General features: G+C 45.6%; 1 protein-coding gene and 1 long non-coding RNA gene across 3 annotated transcripts; both read right to left on the bottom strand.

The window, feature by feature from the left end:
- Nucleotides 1-27,561, bottom strand: Rap2a (RAP2A, member of RAS oncogene family). Of its 2 annotated transcripts, NM_001438015.1 has the most exon segments (2): nt 1-3,832; nt 26,976-27,561. In NM_001438015.1, coding segments are annotated over 2 exon segments (552 nt in total). In that variant the 5' UTR covers nt 27,290-27,561; the 3' UTR covers nt 1-3,594.
- Nucleotides 19,938-25,357, bottom strand: LOC148001153 (uncharacterized). The gene is made up of 3 exons (XR_015639077.1): nt 22,128-25,357; nt 20,523-21,926; nt 19,938-20,250 (listed from the first exon to the last, which is right to left on the bottom strand). It is a non-coding gene; the product is annotated as an uncharacterized LOC148001153 (long non-coding RNA).

The following is a 27,561-nucleotide window of genomic DNA, read 5'->3' as shown; positions in this document are numbered from 1 at the left end:
TTTCATTAAATAAATTTATTTGTTAAAATAATTTAACTCCAAATACAACTGTTGAATTTGCATTGAGTTATAATGACAATTCATGTTTCAATTGAAATGTCAGGGCTTACCCGACACTGTTACAAAACAATGGGCTGTTGTTCACTTTTGAATGGTCAGTTGTACTCGAGTTCAACAATTAACTGTGAACTGGATCTCTGGGAAACCCCAAATCGATAACGGTAAGTCTGTTTTCAAAATCTACTGCAGCCATTCTAGAAACCCTGATCGAGGTTTAATAGATACACGAGGACAAATTAAACAAGAGGACTCCCATGGTCTTTAACATCTGATTGGCTGAGGAGACAGTTAAAGCTGAGCCAGTGCTAATGGGGCGGGAGGGGGGGAGAGTGGGGGCACTGATGGGGAAACTAAGCAACTAAGCCAACAGCAGCGGAGGACAAAGCACCTTCAAATTCACCAGCAGCAACACTCACACTGGACAGCGCATGGCAGCCATCCTCGGGCAACTCGGGAAGCAAGCAAGCATCAGTAGTTTTACCACAGAGTGACAGTGGGTGACTGGAGTGCCCATCAGGCCCTAGTTCTACAAAGCAGAGGATGGGAGTTTCAAAGCACCTTTCACGGTGTGCGGAAACACCTAGAAGGCTTCTCAGCAGATGCTGGCTTGTCTTGTGGGAGCTGAGGAGCGGGAAGGCGTTGGTTACCATCACTGCCACAGCTTTAAAGAACCCACAAGTTACACCTTAGAAGAAATAAACCTAAAATAAAACAAAAAAATCCGGCTCTGTGTGAAAGTTAAAAACAAAACAAAACAAAAAAAAAAAAAAAAAAAAAGAAAACGAAATGATAGCTAAAGAAATAGTGGGTCTTTGGGTCAAACCATAATATTTTAAGGCATGTTAGAACAAACTTTCATTTATCTGGTTGCTAGGTGGATCAGGCTTTAAAGAAATGCCGACAGGCCGGCTCTTCTCTGTGCCCTGCCAGTTCATGTGCTGACAAGTGTCACTTTCCTGTCCTTGGGTTTTTATCCCCATCTTGGCAAATATCATGCACAAGTGTCAGACTTGTACCAGAGGGACAGGGAGAGGGCTTGGCACAGTTCAGCGTGGGGGCGTGATGCCTGGGCACTGTGAAGGGCTGGTGCAGACGCTGGGCCTTAGGAATGCCTCCCAGGAAGAGCCTGCCCAAATGCAAATATCCCCACTTCCACCTTGCCTGGCTTCTCACACGTAACCCTTTCCATGCTTGCACGGCCATACACAGTGTGGCTGTGGGACCTGCACAGCTGCTTCTAATGTGCAGTATCATAAATTGTTGTCGTTATGGGATTCTGAAAATTAGAATTAGTTGGATAAGTTAGAGGCCTCAGAGGTCAACACACTAGTATTTCTACTTCAGCAGATAAAAACGTACTTCTTCAGTTCAATTTTTCCATAAGTCTGAGTCAAAATCAACTTTTACATAATAAACTTTGTTTTGAGAAAACTGTTGGGGCTTTTTGTCCTATAAAATGTGGTACTTCTGAAGTGGAGAAATGGCGTTGAACAAGAATCCTCAAAGACTCTCTAACACCCACAACCTGGTTTTACCCACATTATTTATTTACTTTTTTCCTGGCCCTTCCATTGACCTTTTCCCCCATCTTGTAACCTTAAAGCCAGCTACTAAACACTTGGGGTGGCGAGATTTCAATGGCTTATAAGAGACTAATAATTTTTAAAAAAATGCTTGCTTAAACATTATGTTCTGCAGTATAGATTCTCAGTCGAGAATTGTGCCAAATTCTTAGGAACGATAAACACACATGCACACACAAACACACTCTTCTCTCCGGTACACGCGAGACTAAGTGGTTACTTGCACAAGACTGTGGAACCGAGAAGGCGTGGGCCCTAAGTGCATCCAGGCTCAGCGACACTGTGCGGTTCTGAAGGCCAAACTGATCTTCAGAGGGCAGGCTCAAGACATTCACCAGCACTTAGGCCTCTGCGCGGAGGTGAGAACCCTTCCATACTCGACCGTGAAACTCCTGAATAAAATGTTTTTCTCCTGTGCCCTTACTCATGCAAATGATAAGCACTTCACTGCTATGAGAACCAAAAAAACGCTGGAGCTTAAGCACCCTTTCAAAACCGAAGATGCGCTCTAGCGATGTGTGCCATTTCAGCCGTCAGGGCGGAACACGTACACAAGAAGCTTCCGTGATTCTCCAAGAAAGGGAAGAGAAGGGGTTTTGTGTCCCTTCCCCCTCTCAGATAATTTATATTCTACTTTTAAGCCCAAATTATTTCATAGGTTATTCAATCTGTTTCTTTTTTTTAAATGCCTACAATAAAGCTCTGATACAGTAAACTGGATTTCCAAAGCAGGCGAGCCAAGGGTCACACAGCAACCATGGCCCTTCCAGGCTGCTTTCACCAACACACGCATGCACACACGCATTCACAAACACATACATACACTCACACACATATGCACACACGCACAAACACATACATACACTCACTCACACACACACACCTACTCATACACATACACTCACACATACACTCACACACATACACTCACACTCACACACTGACACACACTCACTCACACACTCACACACACTCACTCACACTCACACTCACACACACTCACACACACTCACACACACTCACACACTCACACTCACACACACACACTCACTCACACACATACACTCACACACACAAAGCCGGATGCTTGCACTGTCCCGTGGGGTGTCTGCAAGGGGGAGCATGTGGATGTGACATGGCTTCATTTCCCTTCTGCGATGGTGAATCTGCTACAAGGCTCCTTAGTAAGGCTGGGCCACCTCAGGTGCTTCTTTCTTGTTCAGTAAATAAAGACCATCCCTGCTCCAGGAACAGAGGGCGGGTGTGCCGTTCGATTCTCGTAAGCCCTCGTGAGAGACGATTTTCTGTGGCAGAGCAGGTGATTCAACAAATTCTAAAGCCAGACTGGGTTCTCACACAGCCGTGCTCTGACTTTTACTCTGCTGAGGACTGATATGTGAGTGAGTTTCATGTCACGAAGTAGGGTAACATCTACGATTAGGCATCGATTCGAAAACTAGAGACGTGTCAGCTAGGTGGAGTCTCCCTGCAATGCTGTTTCACTGGATGGAATAAACTGGCTAGAAGCTCCATCCATTCCTGACTTCAGTACTCTTGTAGGAAAATATTTCTCCTTTATTTTTTTTAAGACAACAAAATATTTTGTTAGTGATCATAGGAATTCTTCTGGTTTCTCTCTCATGATGATTTTTAGTTTACACAACAGTGGCTTCTGTCACCTCAACGGCAACACTATCATCATATCAAATGCGGTCACCCTGTAGCTTCGCTGTGGTGCCTTCAGGTTGCAGACGTACAGAGGACTGAGGACAGAGGTGGAGACTGTAGTCACGGGGGCACCCACAGGTACTCAGAGGCGTCAGCTGGCCATCCGGCCGCAGTGCACCGTGGACTCACACACCACCCATCCTACAAACTGCAATGCAGTAGACAAGGTCACTGTTGCCTACGAGCCTAGATGAGTCCCGTCTGGGACGGCCATGTTCGGATGCTATTGTATATTACAGGCAGAACAACATGGGTCATCTTTGTCAGGCTGAGCTGCATAGTTCATTTGCCTCACAATTTCAGCAAAGAGTTCATCCACCATTGTTTTACTCTTAGCAGAAGTCTCCATAAAGGGGCAGCCCCACTCTTCGGCCAAGGCACGGCCTTCGTTGGAGGACACTTCTCTCTCACTCTCCAGGTCCACTTTGTTCCCGACCAGGATGACTGGCACCTTCTCATACCTGAAAGAACACACAAGCATTGTAGCGGTTAGTAAACAGGGGAAACAGAGTCTCTCTTTTTCTCTCTAGTAAACGATCTCTTTGGCCACACGAAAAACTACTTGCTCCAGTTGGCTTGGTGTCTACCTAGGGCATTGTGAAATTGCTCTCAGAAGGGATCGTAAGTGGGCTTTTCAAACGATGTTTTCAATTAATCAATTATGGATCCTTTAAAACCAATTATGCATCCTTTCCAGATATACTTGGGGAATTACTCTTAGCATCTCAGACTGACTTCTCTTCATTTAAATGTCGTCTGTTCTGTGAGATGCACACTCAAAGTTTTAGCCAGTCATGCAGTCATTAGCGTTGCTGGTAACATAATTGTTACCTGTAACAGGTTTACTATATTCTATAAGAATACAAAACAAATCATGTTCTAAATAGCTTCTGAAAACAACAACAACAACAACAGCCGAAACTACAGTGGGTTTGATCAGGATGAAAAGAACCAAATACGCTCTGTCCACACGGAATCAGCCAGCTGAAAGGAAAAGTTATTGATTTATTTTTTTTTACAGTTTAAGGATTAAACTACAGCACATTTAGGACACGGGATACTGGGTACACTCCCCCATGTAATATCTGTACAATTCCATTGTTCTGTTGAGATGGTTCTCCCTACTTACCCTAAAGCCAAGTACATCCCCAATGGACACTTGGGGTTTCCTTTGGCAAGAGAGCAAACCAATGCCTCCATGAGGGTTAACGCTAGAGTTTGGGATGGTGGGAAAAACTATAAACCATGGTGTGGATGGAGGCTTGGCTTTCACCCTTGCCTAGGAGAGGCTGCAGGATAGAGCACAGCATTTCCTGATATCTGGTCTGAGCTCAGTTGGTAACGTGGAGCTTGAGTACCTGCTCCCACTCAATGCAGCAAAGATGCTGTCAAAGCCGGAGGAGACAGTGCAGGAAATCCAGATCTGGCAGCGCAGGACGGGCCCACCCGCTCCTGCCGTCACACTTATGTAAGACCACAGCTTGCCAAAGACAGTGTTAGGAAATCAGAAATCATCAAGAGATGGAGAGACCTGCCTAGGAGAAGCAAGCTGTGCCAAGGAAGGGATCAGGCTTGTGAGGTGGAACTAAGAGGAGGGAGCCAAAGCAATGGCGTGAAGCAGCCTCACACTGCCTGACAGGACAAGCAGAGATGTAATCTCAGAATGCTGGGCCTTATAGAAGATGCTAATACTAGCGGGAGGGGCTGGGAGACAGAGTCCTACACGAGAAGGTAAGACCTGCAAGGACCTGGATGCCCTTGGGACTCAGATGAGAAGACATAGAAAGAGGGGAAGCCCCGCGCAGAGGGAGCACAGCACAGTGCTCTGTGTACTGCTGTGGTGATACGCGACACAACTCCCCAACCAGACCGAGACGTTAGCCTCAGGATCAACTCAGCTAGTCATGGGGACTTAGTATGTTACAGTCTTTCCGGTGCCTGCTTTTGGGATTGTGTCTAAAGCACTCTTAAACCTGAAGGTTAAAAATCACATCAGACAATGGTGGCCCAAACCACAATCAACATTTAATGGATGAGTGCTTAGCACTGCTGTAGGAACACATAGAAGGCTGATCTTTAGCAGAGCTATCAAAGTGCACCTGAGGGGTGGAGTCAGTCCTGTGGGACCAGAGCAGCTCCTGTCAGTGCATTCTGACTCACCCAAGTGGGAAGGATACACCGAGAGCTGAGGAACATACCTTCTGCACACAGTATGCGGGAGGCTTTAACTCCGTGGGTGCCATGGGCTGCACTGATCAAAGGCCTACTGTGTAGTAGCAGCGGAATAGTGAGAGTAGGCAGTAGAACCTTGGACCATAGACTCTGTCATCCATCGATCGACATCTATAAGAGCCTACTACGTCCTACACACTGCTGTGCCCACTTAGGATACACAACAAAGATGGCTGCCCTCATGCTGACTGGAGCCTAGCAGAGGAAATGGGTATTAACGATAAAGATAAGTTAAGTTAAGGTTTATTAGAGACAGAAGAGGAAGGCCAGGGAGCATGCTGGGGGGGCACAGGCACCATCGTAGGAAGGGTGGCACAGGCTTCACTGGGGAGGTGTCATATAACGTTAATTAAGTCAAGGCGTTAGGAATCTGCCACAGAAGTATCAGGGGAAGTGAGATATGAACTGGGTGTCAAGAGCTTGTAGGTCTGTGCCTGTCAGTTCCAGGGAGAGCACATGGCTTGTGGGGTCCACCTGTACGCCCCTCCCCCACATCCCTGCTCAGGCTTGCAATGCAGGTCACTCGGGGACGGAGGGGGTGCTGGAAGTGACCTCATCGGACACCAGCACTTGGAGCAGCTGGCATTATTTGGAGGGCCACACACTTTGTGAGTAGGTGGCAGCAACTACTCATGTTTGATTCTCAACACAGCCCTGCGGGTTTTCTTCATTTCTCCTTTCTCAGAGGACACCATTTGGGAAGAAGTTGAGAATAAATACCAAGTTCCTGAACCCGTTAACCTGCATCGTGAAGGGGATGCCGGAGCAGGGATCAGAAGGTGGACGATTAGTTTGTTTGTAGACTGTGGGAGACGTTTGTCTTATTAACATGAATTTACATGCTTCTGTTATATTCATGAGTGTGATTATATAATGTGTGAATAAATAAAACTGGCTCTTGTAAGCAGCTGTGCTTAATGGATTGCACAGAGCACTGCTTAGCTGTAGAATGCTGATGGGCTTCTCAGTGCAGCAGCTCTGTAAACACCGACGGCTTGGAAGCACTGACTGTGCTCATCAACAGGCTGGTTTTGCTTCATAACTGACCTAATACGTGTGTTTACCTACACTAGGCTCTGGGAATGTCTACACCTGGTCGGCCATTGAAAGCACTTGAGAAGTTAAGTACTGGTTCCTGGACCCTGTTCCAGAGCTACTGAATCTGAATCTGTGGGATCACATGTATCTGCACATACGTAATGCATCTATACACACACAAACTCTGCAGACCGACTCTGAGCTTCAGAGATGTGAGGAACCACCAGACTCGTTGGCAGTGCTGATTCAAACGCCACCATATCCTTACCACCTACGACTTCATTGCAGCAAGTCTAAAACAAAGGCTCTCTTCTCTTCACACACTCATCGAGGTAAACGGTATCGAGACCTCTGCAGTCAACCTCCACGGTCAGTCCCGCTAATCTCCTTTTGAGGATATTATACTGTAGCACTTTAAGAGAAGGGCGTGTCTCATTGGGGTTTTGTCAGGCTCTTCTTGGCCATGAGCTGGTTGCAATAAAAATTCTCTTTGAGTTCAGAGGATAACCAGAAAGGCTTTTCTTAGTTCCCTTGTTCAACTTTCTTCCCAGTGTTAAAATCTCAAAATCTCCTCTCCTAAGAGGGCCTGAGGCAAATGGCAAATACTCACAAGTCTACCACTTTGAGGCCGCCCTTGGCAGATGTCTCTGCAGTGTTCTGAACACCTTCCATGACACAGAACTCATGCTCGAGTTCATTCTATAGAACTGTCCTTCTATCTGCTCGCTAAATATGAGTGTTAAGAATTCAGAGCTGAGGGGATTTGCAACCCCATAGGAAGAGCAACAATACCAACCAATCAGAACCCCAGAGCTCCCAGGGACTAAACCTCCATCCAAAGAGTACACATGGACAGACCTATGGCTCCAGCCACATATGTAGCAGAGGATGGCCTTGTTGGGTATCAATGGGAGGAGAAGCCCTTGGTCCTGTGAAGGCTCGGGAGGTTGGAGTAGGTGGGTGGGTTGGGTAGCATCCTCATAGAATCAGGGAGAGGTGGGATGGGAGGGGGGAACCAGGGAAGGGGATAACATTTGAAATATAAATACATAAACTATCCAATAAAAAAATGGAGAAAATAAAGAGTTTGGAGTTTAAAAGTCTGCTGTGTTCAGACCTCTGATGTCTGCATTCACTCCCCTTCACAGGTTCTAACTTCTGTTTCAAGGGGAAGGAAACTTTCTTGTTGCAAAATGGAAACAGGTTTTCTTCCTCACTTCTTTGCTCAAATCAAACAAGGCATCAATATTTAAACAAACAAACAAACAAACAAACGCAAATTCCCTCCAATATTTAAGTAGGAGGAAGGGAGGGAGGCAGGGAGGGGGAGGGACATGGGGGGTGGGGACTGAGACTGGCTGACTCTTAATCTCACTTGTGAGAAGGAGCACCATAATTATTTTGGTATATAAACTTCCAGACTTTTCCTGCTCATATATATATTAACAGAAGCACACATTTTCATACAAAGAGATCATACCATTTAGTAGTTTGTTTTTGGTTAATATTATGGAGTTATCCATTTCAATAAATGACAGCACATCATAATGGCCAAACAGTATTACACTTTACAGGCAGATGCATAGATATGATACGCATATATCCACATGTATCACATGTATGTATGTATACATGTATGTATGCATGCATGTGTGTATGTATGTAATATAAACTGTATATTTTTAAACCCCCTATGTATGCTTTTCTTTTCTTTTTAAAGCCTTTGAACTAGCAAAACCCATTGATTAGTTCACCAAACTGATGTGTGGCTGCACACACAATTTCCAGTGGACGGCTGGGATTTATACCAGCGCTCACACTGCTGAGTGTTAAGGATAGGCCACCCCCAGGCCTGAGGCTGTGCTTGTCCAGCACTGTGCTGGGAGGAGGGCAGGGCTAAGCAAGGGAGCACACCTCCTCTAAACTCATTTGTTCTCAGCTGCCTCCCCATCCCCAGCACTCTAATGGCTTTCCCTCTTCCTCAGTCTTTTGTTCTGACTCTTGAGGGATTGAGTGCACACTGAACTTGTATGGTGAGAGGTGCGATGTAACATAAACAAGATGACACTAAGAGTGTTTAGAGCTGTCTAGGACTCCATGCAATTTACCTAAGCGTCACCTTTGTTCACAGAAATTGCGAGGGTTGACATGGTACACTCCAGTGGTGGGCAGAAGCTCGAAGGCATTTTCAACATAAAAAGCCACCCCAGCACCATGACAAGGCCAAGGTAACAAAAGCCCAGGAAAAATTCAACAAGATACAGAAAACAAATACTCAACTGTTTTTCTAAGTAAAAGAATCAGGAAGGGGGCCAAAGGGAGTGGGAGGTTTCCAGTTCTTCCCGTCTCTTTTTATCTAGTTGTTTTGTGAGAACCCTGTGCAGGGCAGAAAGCTAAAACTCTGAGAGAAACGCCCTGCTTCTGGCCAGAACAGGCTCTGTGGTCTGCAGGGTGTGGAAGGAATCCCTGTGGTCTGCCATGTAAGTTCACAGGAACCCAAAGATGCTGAGTGCCAAGACCTCAGCTTAGGAGTCCCTGAGGAGAAACACAGGACTTCAGCACTCGGGAGGGGCTGTGAGCCGCAGGGCTGCCCTTTGGGATTCCTTCAGCCCGTGCATTAGCTAGGGATAAGGTGCATCTACTCCACTGCATGAAAGTTAGACCTCAGTAAAAATAGACAGAAGCAAGAAAGTTGGTAAAATAATTAAAGTCCTCATTCAAACAGGAAAGCAAACAACCTTCAGGATGTACGGAGGACAGACAGACAGACAGACACACACACACAGAGATACACACACACATACATACACAGACACACAGACACACAGACACACACACACGTGGGGAATCATGTTCCAATAATATAACATGCATAATTAGGTTGATAGTTTCTTACTTAGCTGAATCCTGCCAATCAATGTTAAATTCCACTGCTATGCTGCTGAATTGGTATCCTTGAATAGGAAAGGCGAGCATTAGAGAACAGCCATAGAAATGCCAACATAAAAATGACACTAGTTCTGGAAGTTTCCTTACGATCACATCTACAAACTGCACCACAAATCTTTAGGAGACCCAAGATGTTGCAGTTCTTCAAAACCGACATGAAGAGGAGAAATGTAAACAGGGTGGTGGTGCACACCTGTAATCCCAGCACTTGGCAGGCAGAAGCAGGCAGAGTTCGAGGCCAACCTGGTCTAAAGAGTGAGGTCTAGGATGGCCAGGGATGTACAGAGAAGCCCTCTCTCTCAAAAAAACAAAAAACAAAAAAAAACCCAAAAACCCCCCAAAATTTTTTTTTGTAAAATGTAACTATGATTGTATTCAATCTGGCCCTTTATCATTAGAAATGAAGATAATTCACACCAGGAATGTGAATCTATGAGGAGATGTCTGTGAGATGTTTGTAAGTACCAGAAACAAACTGGATGACTCTGCTAAAAGCAACACACACACAGAGATACACACAGACACACAGACACATCACACAGATGCACACAGACACATTACACACATACATACACAGACATACCACATGCACAGATATACTGTACACACACATATACACACAGACACACCACACACAGATACACACAGACACATCACACACATACATACAGACACACCACATGCACAGATATATTGTACACACACATATACACACAGACACACCACACACAGATACACACAGACACATCACACACACAGATAACACACAGACACACCACACACATATACACATATACACACAGACACACCACACACAGATACACCATACACATATATACACACAGACACACCACACACATACACAGACATACCACATGCACAGATATACTGTACACACACACATATACACACAGACGCACACCACACACAGATACACAGGCACACCAAACACACACACACACACAGATACACACACATACACACAGAGAGATACACACACACACACACAGATACACACATACACACAGAGAGAGATACACACACACACATACACAACAGACACACAATGAGGTAGGACACAGCGGTTGACCAGAGTCAGACATGGTGTTGAAATATAACACGCGCATTTCACCTTTAGTAAGTGTTAGCTTTGAGGTCTACAGTTAAAAGCTAACTATTGGATTTGACCAGACTGAGACAGCTGTAGGAATGGGAGTGACTGTGTCTCCATTACACCAGAGTGCATGCCTTTCAGCCCCATGTCAGAAAGAACACCTTTGTTAAAGTTGCCCCTAAATGAGACGAGTGTAAAGATGCGTGGAACCATCAAGAGTTAAGGCATTAGGAATTACGAGCAAAGGAGCGTTTATCTGGGAGAACACTTTTATTCTCACGAAAAGACTTTAATATATTTCTCTCCTCTAAGTCACTAATCACCAGATCCCCCATCACTACCACCAAGAAAAATTTAAAGCCAAAGCAGCCATGAGATGTGACAGCTGATGCCTTTAACCTTAGCCCTGGGGAGGCTGAGGAAAGAGGACCACCATGAGTTCAAGGTCAGCTTAATCTAGATCGAGATCTTACCTCCAGACATCCAGAAATGAAACGAGCAAAAACGCCAGATTTCAACAGTTCCCACTTCTATAAAACAAAGGTTCTGACAGAAATGAAAACAGCCATACACCACAGTAGGTCGGCCCGGTCCACTCTCATGAGACTGACCCAGGTTGTGAAAATAGATCGTTAGGTTTGAAGCAGGAAAAGGAACAGGTGAACAATGGGAAAAGAAAAAAACAAAAAACTGCGAGTGAAGAGGGAGGTGAGGCTGATTAATCTACCACACTGCCAGGGCAGAGTAGCAAGCAGAGAATGGCAAATGGCTGATACGTGGCAGTGCTGAGCCAACACGAGTTACAGGAGACCACTCGGGGCATGACGGTGGGTGGTAAGCCAAGGCTGGAGGTCTCTGACCCTCCTCAGGGACAGGATGTGAGGGTCTGTAACAGCCGGCCCAGAGGAGTGGTGGTTATGGGGACAGGCTGAGCAGGGATTGCTGGCTGGGAGAAAACGCATCCTGCTATTTTCACATGCTCAAACCCTTCATCTCTAACACCACTCACTCCTGGGCTCGTATCTCTACCTGGCCTAATCTACTTCTCACACCTCTTCCTCCTGTCTACACCAAGTCCATGGTAATTAAAACACTGCTTTTATGGGCCAGTCCCCATCCCTACTATCCTACAACAATGTATGGCGGTTCTGTGGAGCCTGGCATAAAGGTTAACGATCAAGGTTGGCCATAAGTTAAAACTGAGACAGAGGGCGGGCACAAGGTAGAGACATGGGTTTGCAATTAGAGGACTGCAAAGGCGTTCGTTCCCTTGGATGCACTGCCTGGCCTCTGGACCCAGGGCTCTCTCTCGGCCTGTGAAACAGAAGTATCGGTGTATAATGTTAACAGTGATGAGAGCGACCGTGCTACTAACAACCAGCATCTGAGGGCTTGGTCTAAGCCGGACTCTGCACCTGGCAATTCACCCGAGTTATCCATTTGAGTGTTATGGATGATGTAAAATACTACAGGGAAGCTAACTATTGGTCTCTAGGTTCCTTCAAACCATCTGTTAGCAAGGCAGTTCTAGACTCTTAACTGGAGTGATGGAGCTATAAAAATATACCCACCCTGTTGCTAGGTATCTTCCCTCCTGTCTCTGGCTTACACTCCCTGGCCCAAGTATGACAAAATCTAATTTAGTCTAAAAGTCATTAATTGCCGTGGAAAGGAGTTAGAAACATAAGAGACAATATTCCTTTTAATCAATGCAAACTGACCATCTAGTATCTTCCACAAACAAGTATTTTTCCTTATCAAAGCATCTCTTTCTCACGGCACACTGCTGTCACAGGGTATGAACTACGTCTCTGACGTCATGGTAAGACAATCGGGACACGAAAGAAAAAAAGCAGCTGCACAGTATTAGCTGTCATTAAAGCTGTAAGCCAGCAGTCGTTTCCCACCAAGAGCCATGGGCAGTGGCACTGTCTGAACCACAGCTCTGCCCGCCCGCCTCTGGAATGCTACTGGATGCTTACAGGCACCGAGAGAGTAATGGTGGGGTGATGGACTTCACGTTAGAAGTTTCCTCATGAAGTTCATGCTGCTTTGGGTGACAGACATGCCACTAGGACAATGTTAACAGACAGTCTTTCTGGGTGTGCACTCCCTAGAACGCTGCCGGCTTTATTGAGCCTTGCAGCAATTGCTTGACTTCTTGAGGGTCCCTGAGATTTGGGGGAGCAGGGGGATGGTCAAAACCCAGCCTGGAACGATCCAAAGGAACTTATGTTCATACACTCAACTAGCTTTTGCTGGTTTTTGGGTTTTTTTTAAATATATTTTCTTTCCCCCCCATTTTCCACGGTGCTAGATATCAGGGTGGAACTGGAATAACAGCAAATACACGGAAGAAGCTTTCTTATTAACATCCCGTTAACATAAGTTAGACAGTAGGTACCTGCTGTGTTCATGAACAGCAGACACAAGAGGTACACTAGACGGCACGAAGCAAACACGGAGATTTACACATACACAGATGTTCCTACGGACACTCAGCTTCAACGTGCTCGATATCCCTTTAAAAATCTATTAATTAAAGATATGTTTTTATTCACACGGGTGTTCTGCTTCCATGTATGTCGGTGTGAGGGTGTCAGATACGCTGGACTGGAATTGAGACAGTTGTGAGCTGCCATGTGGGTGCTGGGACTTGAACCTGGGTCCTTTGGAAGAGCAGCCAGAGCCTATGTGGGGGTTATGCGCATGTGAATGTAGGTACACAGAGAGGCCAGAAAACAGTGTCAGGTCTCTTAGATCTGGAGTTACAGGAAGTTGAGAGTTGTCTATTATGAGTCCTGGGAACTGAACTCAGGTCCCCTGTAAAAGCAACACCTGCCGAGCCATCTCTCCAGTCTCTAAAATGGAATGATCTTAATAAGATTAAGAATGATCTTCAAATGACAGTCCTGCCTGAGCAACCATAGACACTAGGTAAACTCCAGATGGCAGGGGTGGGGCGACCTTTAAAGAGCTCAGGTTAGTCCACTCATTCATATATCACTCACTCATCTTCAGTCAACACTTTTAAAGGGACAGCTGTTTTTAAACATTTAAATATGTTTAATTAACATAGTTAATTAAGAATGTTAAATTGACATTTAAATGTGTTTTTAAATGTTTAAAAAGAAAAACAAATAAGCAAGGCCAAAAGCCAAATCCTACCCTAAGTTTCATGGTTTCACGTAACCGGCTTACTAGACTTCACATCGTTGATTGTGATTTGGGCAGCACTCCAGAGAAAGTTTCTTGTCTGACAACACATTAAATGGGGTCATTCGGACGTGTTCGGCTAAGGTGGGTGGAACAGCCACACTGGTAAGAATGGTGGGAAGAGAAACCCTCTTCCCTGTAGTGGCAGGCTTTCCACATGAGTTCCCAGAAGGAGCAATGGGCTTCCCAGGGGGCCTAGGAACCAAGCTGAAGCACCTAGACCATTTATAATGGGCCCCTATCCGGCTGAGCACCACTTCTGTGTACTCCAGCCCAGACTCAAAAGGAAGAATAATAAACATTATTTCTTAATTGAAAGCGTATTAATGAGTCTGCAGCCATCTTTAGTCTAGTCTACTTGATCTGGTCAAAACCAAAATGTCCTTCTGAAACTGAACACATCTCTAACTCATGAGGATTAACGAACAATTGCAGTATGGAGGCTGGCCACGTCAGAGGCTACCTCACATCACAAGGGCCTGAACTCATCCGGATGCACAGAGCAGAGCCTGAGGTCAGGTCAGGGGCAACCGCGGGTGCATGCATCTATGTGTGCATAAATCTATCACCCAGACTGGGTGCTTCTGAGATGGAGAGGGCTGTGCAGCACAGTAGGCGTAAGCCTCAAGAGCCCAGGGAAGCAGATATGTTGTCACCTGTGGGAAGGGGACAGATCCTCCAGTAGTGCTTATTCAAAGGACGTGCCTGCCGCTGAGAGCAATGGAAGAACCCTCCTTCCTTGTCATGCCCTTCACTGACGGTGTTCTTGGGTAGTCTCAGAAGTAAAGGCTATCTGCCTGTCACTGCCGAGGTACTGATCTGTCAGACAGGGATGGGGACACCAGCAACCCTGGCTGCTGTTGGGGTGATGTGGCTGCTGGGTGGGATCACAGCACACTTGCTTAGCCCCCGAGTCCAGCTGGAGGCTCCCCTAGCAGAGCCCTGCAGCAGCAGCTCAGCCCAGCAAGGGCTCCTCACCCATCCTTTCGGAATAATAACAGAGCTCCAGCTCTAGTCAGTGCCAGACTACCAGAACCACGCAGCCTTCCATATCAACGTTACTACGCAAAGGCTGAATGGAAGTCACTGAGAATCCTCTCAGCCCTCGCTCCTGAAAACGAAGCAGAACTTCAAACAAGAAGTCTGGGTGATTTCCTAGTTGGCTCTCAAGCATGTACGCCCTTGTTAGTTAATGCTGTGGGCTTTCATGTGTGTATCATGTGACTCTAGCGAGCCTTCAGGCACGCATATATGTAACTACGAGTCTTAACAATGGACACCTCGCCCTTGAGTTTACTAACCAGGCTTACTGCTTACTGATGGCTAAGGTTGGGTTAAACCGTTGGTTGTCAATGCCGGAAAAGTGAACAGTGTAAGAAAACAGGGGTCACTGGGAGAAGGAAATTTCATCTCAGATAAAAGAGATAAACACAGTGACCATGCATTGTGCTCTGAACGTTGAGCCTAACTCCATCCCCACAGTGAGAACAAAGATTCGAGGGACTTTAAGGGGTGAGTGGCTGCCCCCCCGGAGAGGCGATGCTATTGACATTAGAAAAGGGACATTCGCTTTATCTCTGCCAGTTTCATGAAGATGTGTAAGAGGAGGCATCAGAGAGCAGGTCCTTACCAGACACGGAATCTTCTGGCACCCTGATTTTGGATTTTCTAGCCTCCAGAACTGTGGGCAATGTATTTTTATTGTTTACAAATCACCAGGGCTGGGATATTTTGTTAAAGCAGCTCCAATGGACTAAGACGTTTACCAAAGTAAACATAATTATTACTCCTACAGTCCATTTGTTGAACTCTAATGAGTCAGAATGAGCAAAAACATTTACCAAGAAAGCTGGCCTGATAAAAGCAATGTTTCTGGTGGAAGATACTTTGAAACCTGAAGATCAAGTGTTTCAGAGTCTGAGCTTCTGTACAAGGTGGAACTGTCAAATACATACCCATTGACGGTACATTTCCGCACATCAGCTAAAGAGAGTACCCTGTATTTATCCTGCATACTGCCCTGGGCATGCTATGCAAGTGAGGTGGCTTAAGCCGTGCTATGTGATGTTGACAGTGATGACTTTTATACAAAGTCAGATAAAACTTTTTCTGGGATTGGTTTATTAAGAAAAATCTGTCAACACTTTACTATATATAACCAGCCACGAGTGTTAAAGTTATTGTTACCACGCAGTGCTCTTGGCATTCGTGAAAAGATCCACTATCATCTCCAACCTCTCAGGAGGAGAAATGTTACTTAGCAAACACTAGTATTTTATGGTGATTATTTTTATGTATCTTTTTTATAATTAAAACACATATAATACAGGCCGCTACAATTTCTTTTCAGCTAAAATGTCCTTGTCACCAGAGTTAAGTTTGCAAGGGTCGTCCCATCACGGGGCCTGTAAGGCCAGGACAGAGAGCAGGCCCTGGCGCCGTGGATCTGCATTCGCTCCATAGTGCAGCCCTCACTGTGTCATGTATGTGAAAAGGTCACGATGCACAATGTCATATTTGAGAATTATACAGACTACTTGAGGCATTCATTGAAAACTGGAAGATGGGCATATTTAGAATCTATAATAAAATAATGACCAATTACAGAGGAAAACAATATTTCATTTACTGGGAGCCATAAAGACATCTGGTAAAGAAAAAAGTATTAGTATTATTGGATAATTAATATGATACAGAATTTCCATTCGGAATTGTTAACGACTGAGGTAACAAAAAGTATGGAAAACAACTCTCTTAAAGTAAATGTGTCAAGCAGAGGCTTAGACTGCTCCTCCTGGGCGGTTTTACTGAGTGATTTGATGTTATCAGCAACCATGGCCTTTTTACTTGTTTGCTGAACCAGTGCAGGTGACCCTCCCAACTGACCCAGCCACTCGATGTAGGTGTGGACAGACAGTTCTGCCGTCACACTATTAGATCTGAGCACCAACTACAGGCTGAATACCTCTACTCTGAAACACATGGACCAGACACACTTCAGGCTGTAGATTTGGGGAGGGTTGCAGTATCTTGTGGGTGGAACCCATGTCTACACATGAAATTCCTTAAGTACATCTTAGACATACTGTCCCCAACCAATTTACACAGCAGTTGTCGTGTAGCTGTGGTTTTTGAGTGCAGATGTTGGTGACTCAGGTATGGGAGTCTTTGCACTGAGGCATCGGGCTGGGGTGTAGGGTGGGGAATATTTCTGGTTTCAGGTGGAATTTTAGGTGTGGCTGCTCATCCTGTACAATATGCCTTGTCCTGCTTCAGGTCTGGAACAGGCAGGGGGTTATCTTTCCTCACTATGAACAAGATTACACGACTAAACACCAACTCTCCCTCTCACCCTTAAATAAGGTATCAAGGTAGGAAAGTAGGAAAACCAGGAGAGAACTGTCCCAAAGCATTAGACAGTTCCAGCTAGTGTTCCTGGAGTAAAGTTATCTAAGGCAGTGGTCTTCAAATCATGTATGATGAGAGCACTTTGGTGAGGAATGAACCAGAAACAACACAAGCAACACAGCGAGATTAAATGCTCACGGGTTCAGCCCTGTGTGTGTCCTGCTCAAAGGAGACAGTGGATGCGGGCCCTGGGTAAGAAATTGTGAAAGCAATTCCTGAATGGACTAAGGGAAGTAAACAGACAGTGTTTTCATTACCTCCAGAGTCTTAACCATATAAAAGTCATAAAGTCATTGTATTTCGCCTCAAAATACCATTTTGGTATGTCTTTATATCATAAATGTATCCTATAATAATAATAATAATAATAATGATGATAATAATAATAATAACCCACAGTCCACCTGTGCAATCCAGTGACTCTTTCAACATTACAGACAAGAATGGACAACTTGGGTATGCTTGCTTAGCTGGTGGCAATCAGTCTGCTTTAAACCGTGTTCTCACAAACACTCTTTAGCAACACGTGAGCTAGGACACAACTTCAGCATTCAGCGTTTAGCTGCATCAAATTTCGGGTCCTAACATGTGGTGGGATTTCCCAAACCATGACCTTAATAAAACATACCATAACCCCACTCTAACTCACATGCTTCCAAACACTGTCTTTCCCTAATAACCGACTAGTTAAATGGAAGATCATTTAAAACTAGACTGGACTATAGGAGCAACGGTGCCCACGGGACACCAGAGGCTGACTGACTAAAAGCCCAGGGCCAGGCTCGAGTTCTTTCTTTTAGATGTGGGCTAGTGAAGTCTCACTGACCAGGAAACACTACGAGATACTGCCACTGGTCTTGCTTACCCTCTAGCACTGGGCTGAGACCCTAACGCTGCGATACTGTACCCTTGAGCTATAGAACATGGTAAAAGCAAGCTGGCACGGCCTGGAAGCTTCGTTCCTACTGGCTAGCTTTCGTGATGCTGGAACGTGATGTACAGACTACCAGAAGAGAAAAGTAACCCCCAATCTCACCCAGCTATGAACCCTGTGAGCCGCAGCAGTGAACACCCAACAAGCCACACCCACTGCTGTGACACTGAGATGTTTCTGATTGCATGTAAGTCCCACTCCACAAGATGAATCCTTTTCCTGGCACCATTATGGGACCAAGAATCTATAGAGAGACAGGTCATAGACCCTACAGGAGTACCTGCTGCGGTGCTGCTGGACGGGTATGGGATTAAACCTATGACGAGTGACTTAGTGCTGTGCCCACAGATCGGTACACCTCCCAAGGCAGTAAATGGCTCGCAGAGGCCCACAGCTGGCTGAGGTGCTGCGAGAAAGACACTGAAGAATTTTCAGCCTTAAAGGGAATAAATATTCCTCCTCCTCCTCCTCCTCCTCCTCCACCACCACCACCACCACCACCACCACCACCACCACCACCACCACCACCACGGCCCCCCTCCCTTGCCTCAGGGGCCATTGCAGAAAGAGGAGGCAGAAGTGTGTTAGGGCCAGAGGTGGTGGCAGATTATAAAGACACAGTGCTTGTCCTCTGAACGCTGTAGAGTGGCTGTGCCTATGAGCTCATAGAAGTTGGGACAGAGTGCACAGAACCTGTGCAAACCTAAGGCACAGCAAATCCCAAACGCAGACAAGGAGGCTGGCCCAGTCCTGCCCCCTAGCTGGAACCCCTGCAACTGTTAGCTGCCAGGAGTGGGAGAGACAGTTTTCCCTAGGTTAACTATGCTCCAGCGGAAAACCACACATCCCAGAACATTCAGGCAGCTCAGACTGGTTTCAAAAGAGTTGTTGTTGTTGTTGTTTTTAAAAAGGACACGAAGTTGAGTGTAGGAATTGGGGTACACCTGGGAAGGGTTAGAGGAGGAACATATGAATGACTGATAAAACTAACTTCAAACATTCAGGCTGTTTGCTTCCTATTAGAGTGGCCACGCCGCTGGAATAAAGGTGACACTGTTGGAATATTAGGCCTTCTGGTTCCAAAGAGATCTCCATCTTTTAAAAGTGCAAAGCTAAAAACAAGACAGAAGTACAAAGCTAAGCAATTCAGGGTTCACCACATACCATTATAAAATTATAGTGACTAGTCTCAGATAGCTTCAAGTTCTTTAAATGTTACAGATGCGTTTGTGTTTAATTTGCATACTTTAATATTATATATTTCTGTATACTACAAAAATGCCACTAAAAGGTGGGGCATGGTGGCATACACCTTTAATCTCAGCACTTGGGAGGAAGAGGTAAATGGATTCCTGTGAGGTCCAGGGCAGCCTAGTCTACATAGTGAGCTCCAGGACAGGAAAAAAAAAATCCTGTCTTAAAAAAATTCCTGTAGAAACACAAAATCTTTAGACTTGATCCTGAGAGCCTATCTGACTCAGGTGCTATTATTTTATTCCTGACTGTTGAGATAATGAACTTACTGACTCAGCTGGGCTGGCTTGTGAGGAAGTCCCAGTGACCCATCTGTCTCTGCTTGGTTTACAAGCATGTACAACCACACCCAGCTCTCCCGGTGGGTGCTGGGACTGAGTGTGGCCTGTACTGTACAGTGGGCATTTGCCTGTACTTCCTGCCCAGACTTTACCTTTATAACTGCCCTCTCAGTAAGTTTTAAATCTTGCTGTAAAGTCTGCTGTTCTCATAGTCAAACTCCAATAGTTTTCCAAACAGATTAAAAGAGTATTTATAGCTTTTGCATCATTATCCTGGAAAACACAAACACACAAGAAATCAGAAGATAAGAATAGAGAACCACATTTACAGAGGAATCAAAACACGGCTTTGAACCCTAGCGTGGACTTGCACTTTCTTCCCTAGGGCACAGGATCTGCATCGAGGACTGCAGAAAAGTTGTGCATAACAACAACAACAACAACAACAACAGTCTTGAAGATCAAGTATAAAGTGCATGGTTTTGTGTAACAGTCCTTGCTTAGAAACATGCATAAATGTGAACTATCCTTCACTCTAATGTGCTATGTAATCTCCTAGAGGTCCATGGCCATTAAATCACCCAAGTGTTATTACTGCCGGCTCTCCTGTTGGTTGGGCTATTTTCAAACATTACCAGTCCCTCTGATCTTCCTTAATGTTAATTAAGTTTAAAGATTCCAATCCTAAGGAGAGCCAAAAAAAAACAAAAAAAACAAACAACAACAACAACAACAAAAAAAAAACCTTTTGTATCATAATAGTGACATTATGTTACAATTTTACAATTCGGAAGAAAACAAGTTTCCCTTTCAAGAAGAAAGAAGAAACAACCAACCACCAAACCACCTTTGGAACACAGTGAACAAAACCAATCTTAAAACGTTTATTATGTGACTTCTCGAGTCCTACAGAGGGAATACAGCATGGTGTCTCTTGTTAATGACAGTGTCAGACACTTAAAAGGCCTGCTAAGGAGATACACTTAAGTATTCGGATCCGGCAAAAAAACGACAAGACAATAAAGGGAGGAGATGGAGGGCTTGGACACTGTGGCGGTCTGGTGACAGTCAGATGATGATGGTCTACCAGTTTGTGGGGAACCCCAGACAGTGAGTGAGATCAAGGAGAACTGAGCTTTCAACAGGCGAACTGTCTGAGAAGTATTTTAAAGTACGTTACGTTTGTAACTCCCCAGTTCCTCTAATGGAGGATACAGGACCCAGAACCCTCTGTAGGTAGCAGTGTGTCCTTTTATATCGCTGAGGTGTTTAATGCTAATACTCTATTCCCTAACCACATTCCTTTAGTTCTTGAGTTTTGTGTTTAAGCAGATCAACATTCCCCATTGATCTTTTCCTATGTTTAGTTCTCCTGTCTTTGACTGACAGGATTTAGTGACCAACATTTCATGACACAGAGTCATTAATTTTTAAAAGTGACTCACAACCATTAGGCTCTTTACCTTGAGAGCCTCGCTTTGGATTCAACGTTGGCTACTATGAAGGCCTGAACAGCCTGTCTCCAGTCTTAGTGGCTTTGTGGCTTGTGTTTAGCACAATGTATGCAGTCTTCATTGTTTGCCCCGTGACTCCCCAGCTCTGTCCTTGACTAAGCATGTTTGTTTCTAATTTCTAGTCCCAGCCATCTACGCTAGTGCACTCTACACAGCAAGGGCCGGCCATTCTCAAGCTGAGCTCTGCAGATGATGCTGACTTCTTACATTTACACAGAACCTGACCTTCAAGGCCTTTTCAAATATTCTAATTATCAGACACAGTTATTTGAATGATTATTGTCTGAGCTGAAGCAGTGCCTCCTGTTACTCCACTCTAATCTCACTCACCTGTGTTCAAATGTGAAGGGCACCTTTGACCTTTCCCTCTCCCACAGCTTGATGACTCCATTTCTGACAACCTTACAGCCCTGCCCCCTTTCTCTAGTCAGCCTGCTAGCTCAGTCTCTATAGATCATATACATACCAAGCTACACTGCTCAAACCTAGCTCAGTCTCTATACACCATACAGATACTAAGTTACACTGCTCAAGCCTAGCTCAGTCTCTATACACCATACAGATACTAAGTTACACTGCTCAAGCCTAGCTCAGTCTCTATACACCATACAGATACTAAGTTACACTTCTCAAGCCTAGCTCAGCCTCTATATACCATACAGATACTAAGTTACACTGCTCAAGCCTAGCTCAGTCTCTATATACCATACAGATACTAAGTTACACTGCTCGAGCCTAGCTCAGCCTCTATATACCATACAGATACTAAGTTACACTGCTCGAGCCTAGCTCAGTCTCTATACACCATAGAGATACTAAGTTACACTGCTCAAGCCTAGCTCAGTCTCTATACACCATACAGATACTAAGTTACACTGCTTGAGACTGCTAGCTCAGTCTTTATATATCATACAGATACTAAGTTATACTGCTTAAGACCACCTTTCTTCATAAAACAGTCTCCATCACCATTATGCCATTGACCATCTCATCTCTGTTCCTATTTCTATAATAGGGCTAACTAACCTTCTGTTGTTAAGTTTTAAAGTCTGTTACCTCCCCCTTGGCTCCCACCACCACCCTCTCCCTGCCCACGTCTGTGTAAGTCTTTAGTTTACTCGTCTTGGTCTCTTTAACACTCAGAGCCTACTTGTGCACGTCCCATGGCAATTCCTCCTGCCAGAGGACATCTTCTCTGACTTTACTCTTCACCTGACCTCTGACCTCTTCCTCGCTGGCCTAATTGGAGGCACTCTTGCACAAAAGCATCTCCTCCGTCTGCAAAATCAACTTGAAACACTAAGATGACTGTGGAAACTGAGTCCAAATGCTTTCCTTTCTGAAGATTACTCTGTTGCCATAGTTTTTGTTGTTGTTGTTTCCTGTGGGCTGTTTGCCACCTGGGCGTAGAGCTCAGTGAGAAAGCTTGCAAACCATCCCAGCAAAACCCATGTAACTATACCACAACAGCAAAGGGAAGAACAGGGTGCCTGCCTCCGGGCTGTTCTGTGGCTGAGTGGGAGCCAGGTGTGAAGACAGTTAAAGGAATCCATTCAGTTTGGTAAGAGAAAAAGGGCTTCTCTAAGTTGGGGAAATCTTTCAAGTATGGGTGAAGAAATGAGTAGGAATTAACTCTGCAGAAAGACAACAGGTTCCAAGGCAGGAGAAGCCAGAGAGAGACAGAAGTTAAAAAGAATGTGGGGATGCTGGTGAGGAGGTGCATCTGTATGGCCAGCAGTGGGAGGCAGAAGGGGGAAAAGTGCATGCGCACTTAAAGTTCATATGAGCTTTATCCTGGAATGGAACAGTATCAAGTCAGGACCACCACTAACCCTGAAACAGGTAAGAAGGTAAGATTATGAAATCAGTAAGAATTCTAAATATAAGTGCTTAGCATTCTGTGTGTGTGTGTGTGTGTGTGTGTGTGTGTGTGAGAGAGAGAGAGAGAGAGAGAGAGAGAGAGAGAGAAAGGGAGAGAGGAGGAGGGAGAGGCAGGGGGAACAGAAATGGAGAAGTGCTTTCCATCTATGCATCAGGACCTGAGCCAGGTCCCTAGAGCCTAAGTAAAAGGCCCAGCAGGGTGTCTGTAAACCAGTATTTGAGAAGGCAGAAATGGGGGCATCCCTGGGCTTGCTGTCCAGCCAAATCAAGCTCAAAAACTAATGTAGCATGCTCAGGAGAGGGGTCAGGGGTTAAGAGCACTTGCAGCATTACTGAGTTTGGGTCCCAGCACCAACATGGCATCGTACTATACCTACAGTTCCCTGGAGGCCTCTCGTCTTCTTCTCACCTTCATGGTATGTGCGGAATACATGTGTATTTGTAGGCAAAGATTCATACACATAAAATAAAAATAAATACATATTTTAAAAAAGAGGTATATGGTTGTGTTGGTTTGAAAAAGAATGACTTCCTGGGCTCATAAATTTGAATGCTTAGGGAGTCCCACTATTTGAGAAGGATCAGCAGGATTAGGAGGTGTGGTCTTGATGGAGGAAGTGTATCACTGGGCTTTGAGGTTTCCAAAGCCCATGCCAGGTCCTGGCTGCCTCTCTCCCTGTGGATGAGGTTGTAGGTCTCAACTATTTCTCTGATGCTACGCCTGTCACCATGCTCCCCACTGTGATGATAATGGATAAGTGTTCGAATCAGCAAGCAAGTCCCCAACTAAATACTTTCTTTTAAATGCCTCTATCATGGTGTCTCTTCACAACAATACACCAGTGACTAAGACAATGGCTCAGTGGGCTCAGTGCCTGTCACGTGAGTCTCCTACCAGAACCCACACAAGGGATGGTCAAGTTGCCCTCTGACCTTCACATGTGTATCACAGTACACGTATCATGGCCTCCAAACACATAGATACAATAATGAAAAATGTTTTTAAAAAATGAGGTTCAGAGCAAATGAATAAGACACATGTCAACCTTTGGCCTCGACATGAATGGACACACATGTATGCATGTATGTACACATACCTAACTCAAAAGAAGACAAGGGCCCATTTTAATTAATTTTTTAAATGAAACATTCTAGAATGTATTAATCCAGTGAGAAGCCCCATCTCTGTTGCCACATGTGTCACGTGTTCATTTCCATGCCTTTCCCCCCATAAGATCTCCCACATGGGAAGCTATTTGACAAAACCAACAAAACCAAACCTAGGACTAATTTATATTGCTCTTCCACCTCACTGTAACAGGCAAGAAATTTCAAACTGTGATTACAAGTATGAGTTATTTCCTCTAAAACTGTAATCATATGTCACAGGTAAAACCAACAGAGGTCAGGGCGACACACCCAAAGAGTGATAGAAAGGACTTCCGCTGTTTCTGTACAGCAATGACTGCATGTGCACCCCTGTACGCGTGGCAACATGTCATCCTCATGACACTGGGAGGGGAAGCTTTCACAGAAAAGGAAACCCAGGCCTATAGAATAAGCAAGCATCTCCTTAAACCACATACATCTAAAAGCCACAGAGTCTGCGATGGTACCCATGGCAACAAAGCACTTAGATAATGTTTAGTCATAATGGACTTCGAAGATACAGCACAGCAAAGTATCTGAATATGTTTAATACTGAGTAGCTTATTAAAATGGTAATATTTTATAGTTAGTTGGTTGAAGAAATGTATCATTAGCTGAAAGGCAGACCCGTGTAGAAGAGGCTATGTGGATTCAGAAATCTTAAAAGTTCTCTTTATCAGTTCTCTATATCAGGTCATGGGTGAGGTATCAAGCCACAGCATTTCAGTTATACCAACCGCACCCTGGCACTTTAAATGCCCACCCCCACACTCTTATATGTCACATGTAAAGCAGACAGCTGGCACACCATGAGCAGAAGACAGAAGTTCTGGGTACTTCCTAAAGCAACTGGCTAGTTAGGGAACTGGTCCTCCCAAGAGTAGAAAATGCACTAACGTGAGAGCTGTGCTTTACACCTGAGAGGAGTCAAGTGCCCCCCTCTTCAGGTCTGAGTATGCCGTATACACTGTACTATAGTGTCCAAGCTGGACTGGGCCCTTTAATGCCAGCACTCCATTGGCAGCAGCAGGAGAATCTCCGTGGATTCCAGGTCTGCCTGCTCTGCGTGGTGAGTTCCAGGACAGTCAGGTCAACATAGAGAATCTGTCTAAAAAAAAAGAAGCAGGGCCCAAGAGGCTCTTATGACACAACATTTACCCCACAGAAAAATGCTGCTCAACTCCACTCAGCCCATCGCCCTTCTTATATCAAGAGCTGCAACTAGTGAGTCTGGGTGAGTGGAATCTTAGTCTGTTGTCCCGGGTTGAAATATCAACAAACTGCTCTAGTAAACAAAGTAGCCATTATTATAACCGAGAGAGGAGCTACACAAATTCACCAGAAGCTGCAACATGGTGTGGCCCACCCCGTTGGGGACCTCAGCATGCTGGTTCCTGCACAGATGCGCTGACACGAACTGGGGTGTGAAGGAGGGGCAGCTGGAGCAGTTAACATGAACACTCGAGTATCTGGGAGAAGGAACTGAGGAGAGGACATTCTTTTGGTCTCTGTACAGGGTTAAAGACCCACCACTTGCAAGGAAATTTTGAGTATTCCCTGAATACAAATAACTTGTTCTGAGCTCTGAAGTGTGTAAACCCCAAATGACTGATAAATGTGATTATTGTTTCTATTTAAACCTTCAATGGTGACTTCAAATGTAGCTACAGGTAGAATAATTTTGGAAGACCCTCAGCAGTACTAGTTTATAAGGACCAGAAAAGAACGTTATCAGTAAAGAAGAACTAGAAAATCTTGCCAAAACTCTGTAATAACATGTTAGACTTTGATATTTAAAAGGTTGAGGGTAAAAATACATGGCATCAACTTAAGAGAAAACAAACACTGAAAGCATTCAGGTTACTGCCACATGCAAAATGCATTCTTTGAACAGTTTACATCAAGAAAAAGCGTGTTTGTCCCCCCCCCCCCCCCGCACTAACTTTAAATTAGCTGATACACAAGCCACAGCTCATACTAAACTTCTGTTTGGTTTCCAAGAATAGCCTCCTTCCTTTTTTTTTTTTTTTTTTTTTTTTTTTTTTTTTTGAGGGGGCGGGGTGGGAAGGCTAGCTTTTAAGAGAGGAAGAGAAATGCACTCTTTCAACGTAAATGTCACAAGCGTGTTTCTATATGCCAAACCTCGTGAATGTTATGTGGTCTTCGAATTATTTGCCAATGTGCCTTTAAAGTTTTGCACTAATTCATTTCTGCCAACCTCCTGACAACATTTAATCTTTTCCGCGACAAGAAAGGGCCCCTTAACTAGTATTGACACTGTCACAAGATATGTACGTGCGAATTCTGGCTGTCAAACCTCTGAAGGGTGGATTTAAGCGCGCGCTCACTCTGCACAGACGTGCCTCCACTTAGACAGCTCCCCTTTCCCTAGCGCCCACCTACTCATCCCTTCTCTTCTTGCAAGTTTGAAACTTTGTTTTCTCTGGGGTCCAGAAGGAGCGCTACCAATGTCCTAGAAACAAAGGGCTGAGCTGGGGGTTAACGGGCTGCCCAATTTTACTTGTGAAACAAAGCCCGCAAGTCTGAGCCCCGGAAGGAGGTGGTGTAGCCCGGGCGAGCCAGGGACCGGGATCGCCGCAGCCACCGAGCCCCCGTGCGCCCCGCTCTGCTCACCGCTTCACGCGGATGATCTGGTCCCGCATGGGCTTGATATCCTGGAAGCTCTGCTGGTTGACCAGGCTGTAGACCAGGATGAAGCCCTGGCCGTTCTTGATGTACAGGTCCCGCATGGACGCGAACTGCTCGGTGCCCGCCGTGTCCAGGATCTCCAACACCGAAGGCGACGAGTCCACCTCGATCTCCTTGCGGTAGAAGTCCTCGATGGTGGGGTCGTATTTCTCAATGAAGGTGCCGGTCACGAACTGCACGGTCAGGGCGGATTTGCCTACCCCGCCCGAGCCCAGCACCACCACTTTGTACTCGCGCATCGTCCCTGCGCGGCCGCCGCCGCCGCCGCCGCCCGCGACATAGACCTGCGCCCGCGCGCCGCGCCCCGACCCCGCGGCCCCGCCGCCCTTACGGACACGCCGGCTCACGGCCGCGGCAGCGCCCTGGGCGCCGGCAGCGGAGCTACAACTGAGGGAGCAGCGCGCGGCCCTGTAAGCGGGCCAAGCCGGAGGACGATGCAGCCTGGAGGGCGCCGGCAGCAACGGAGCTCGAGCCCGAGCCGGAGCCGCCCGAACCGCGGCCCCGCAATGCC

This window comes from Rattus norvegicus, chromosome 15 (assembly GCF_021556685.1).
Source record: "Rattus norvegicus strain SHRSP/BbbUtx chromosome 15, alternate assembly SHRSP_T2T, whole genome shotgun sequence".
NCBI classification, from domain to species: Eukaryota; Metazoa; Chordata; class Mammalia; order Rodentia; family Muridae; genus Rattus; species Rattus norvegicus.
This window is presented reverse-complemented; position numbering and strand designations above follow the sequence as displayed.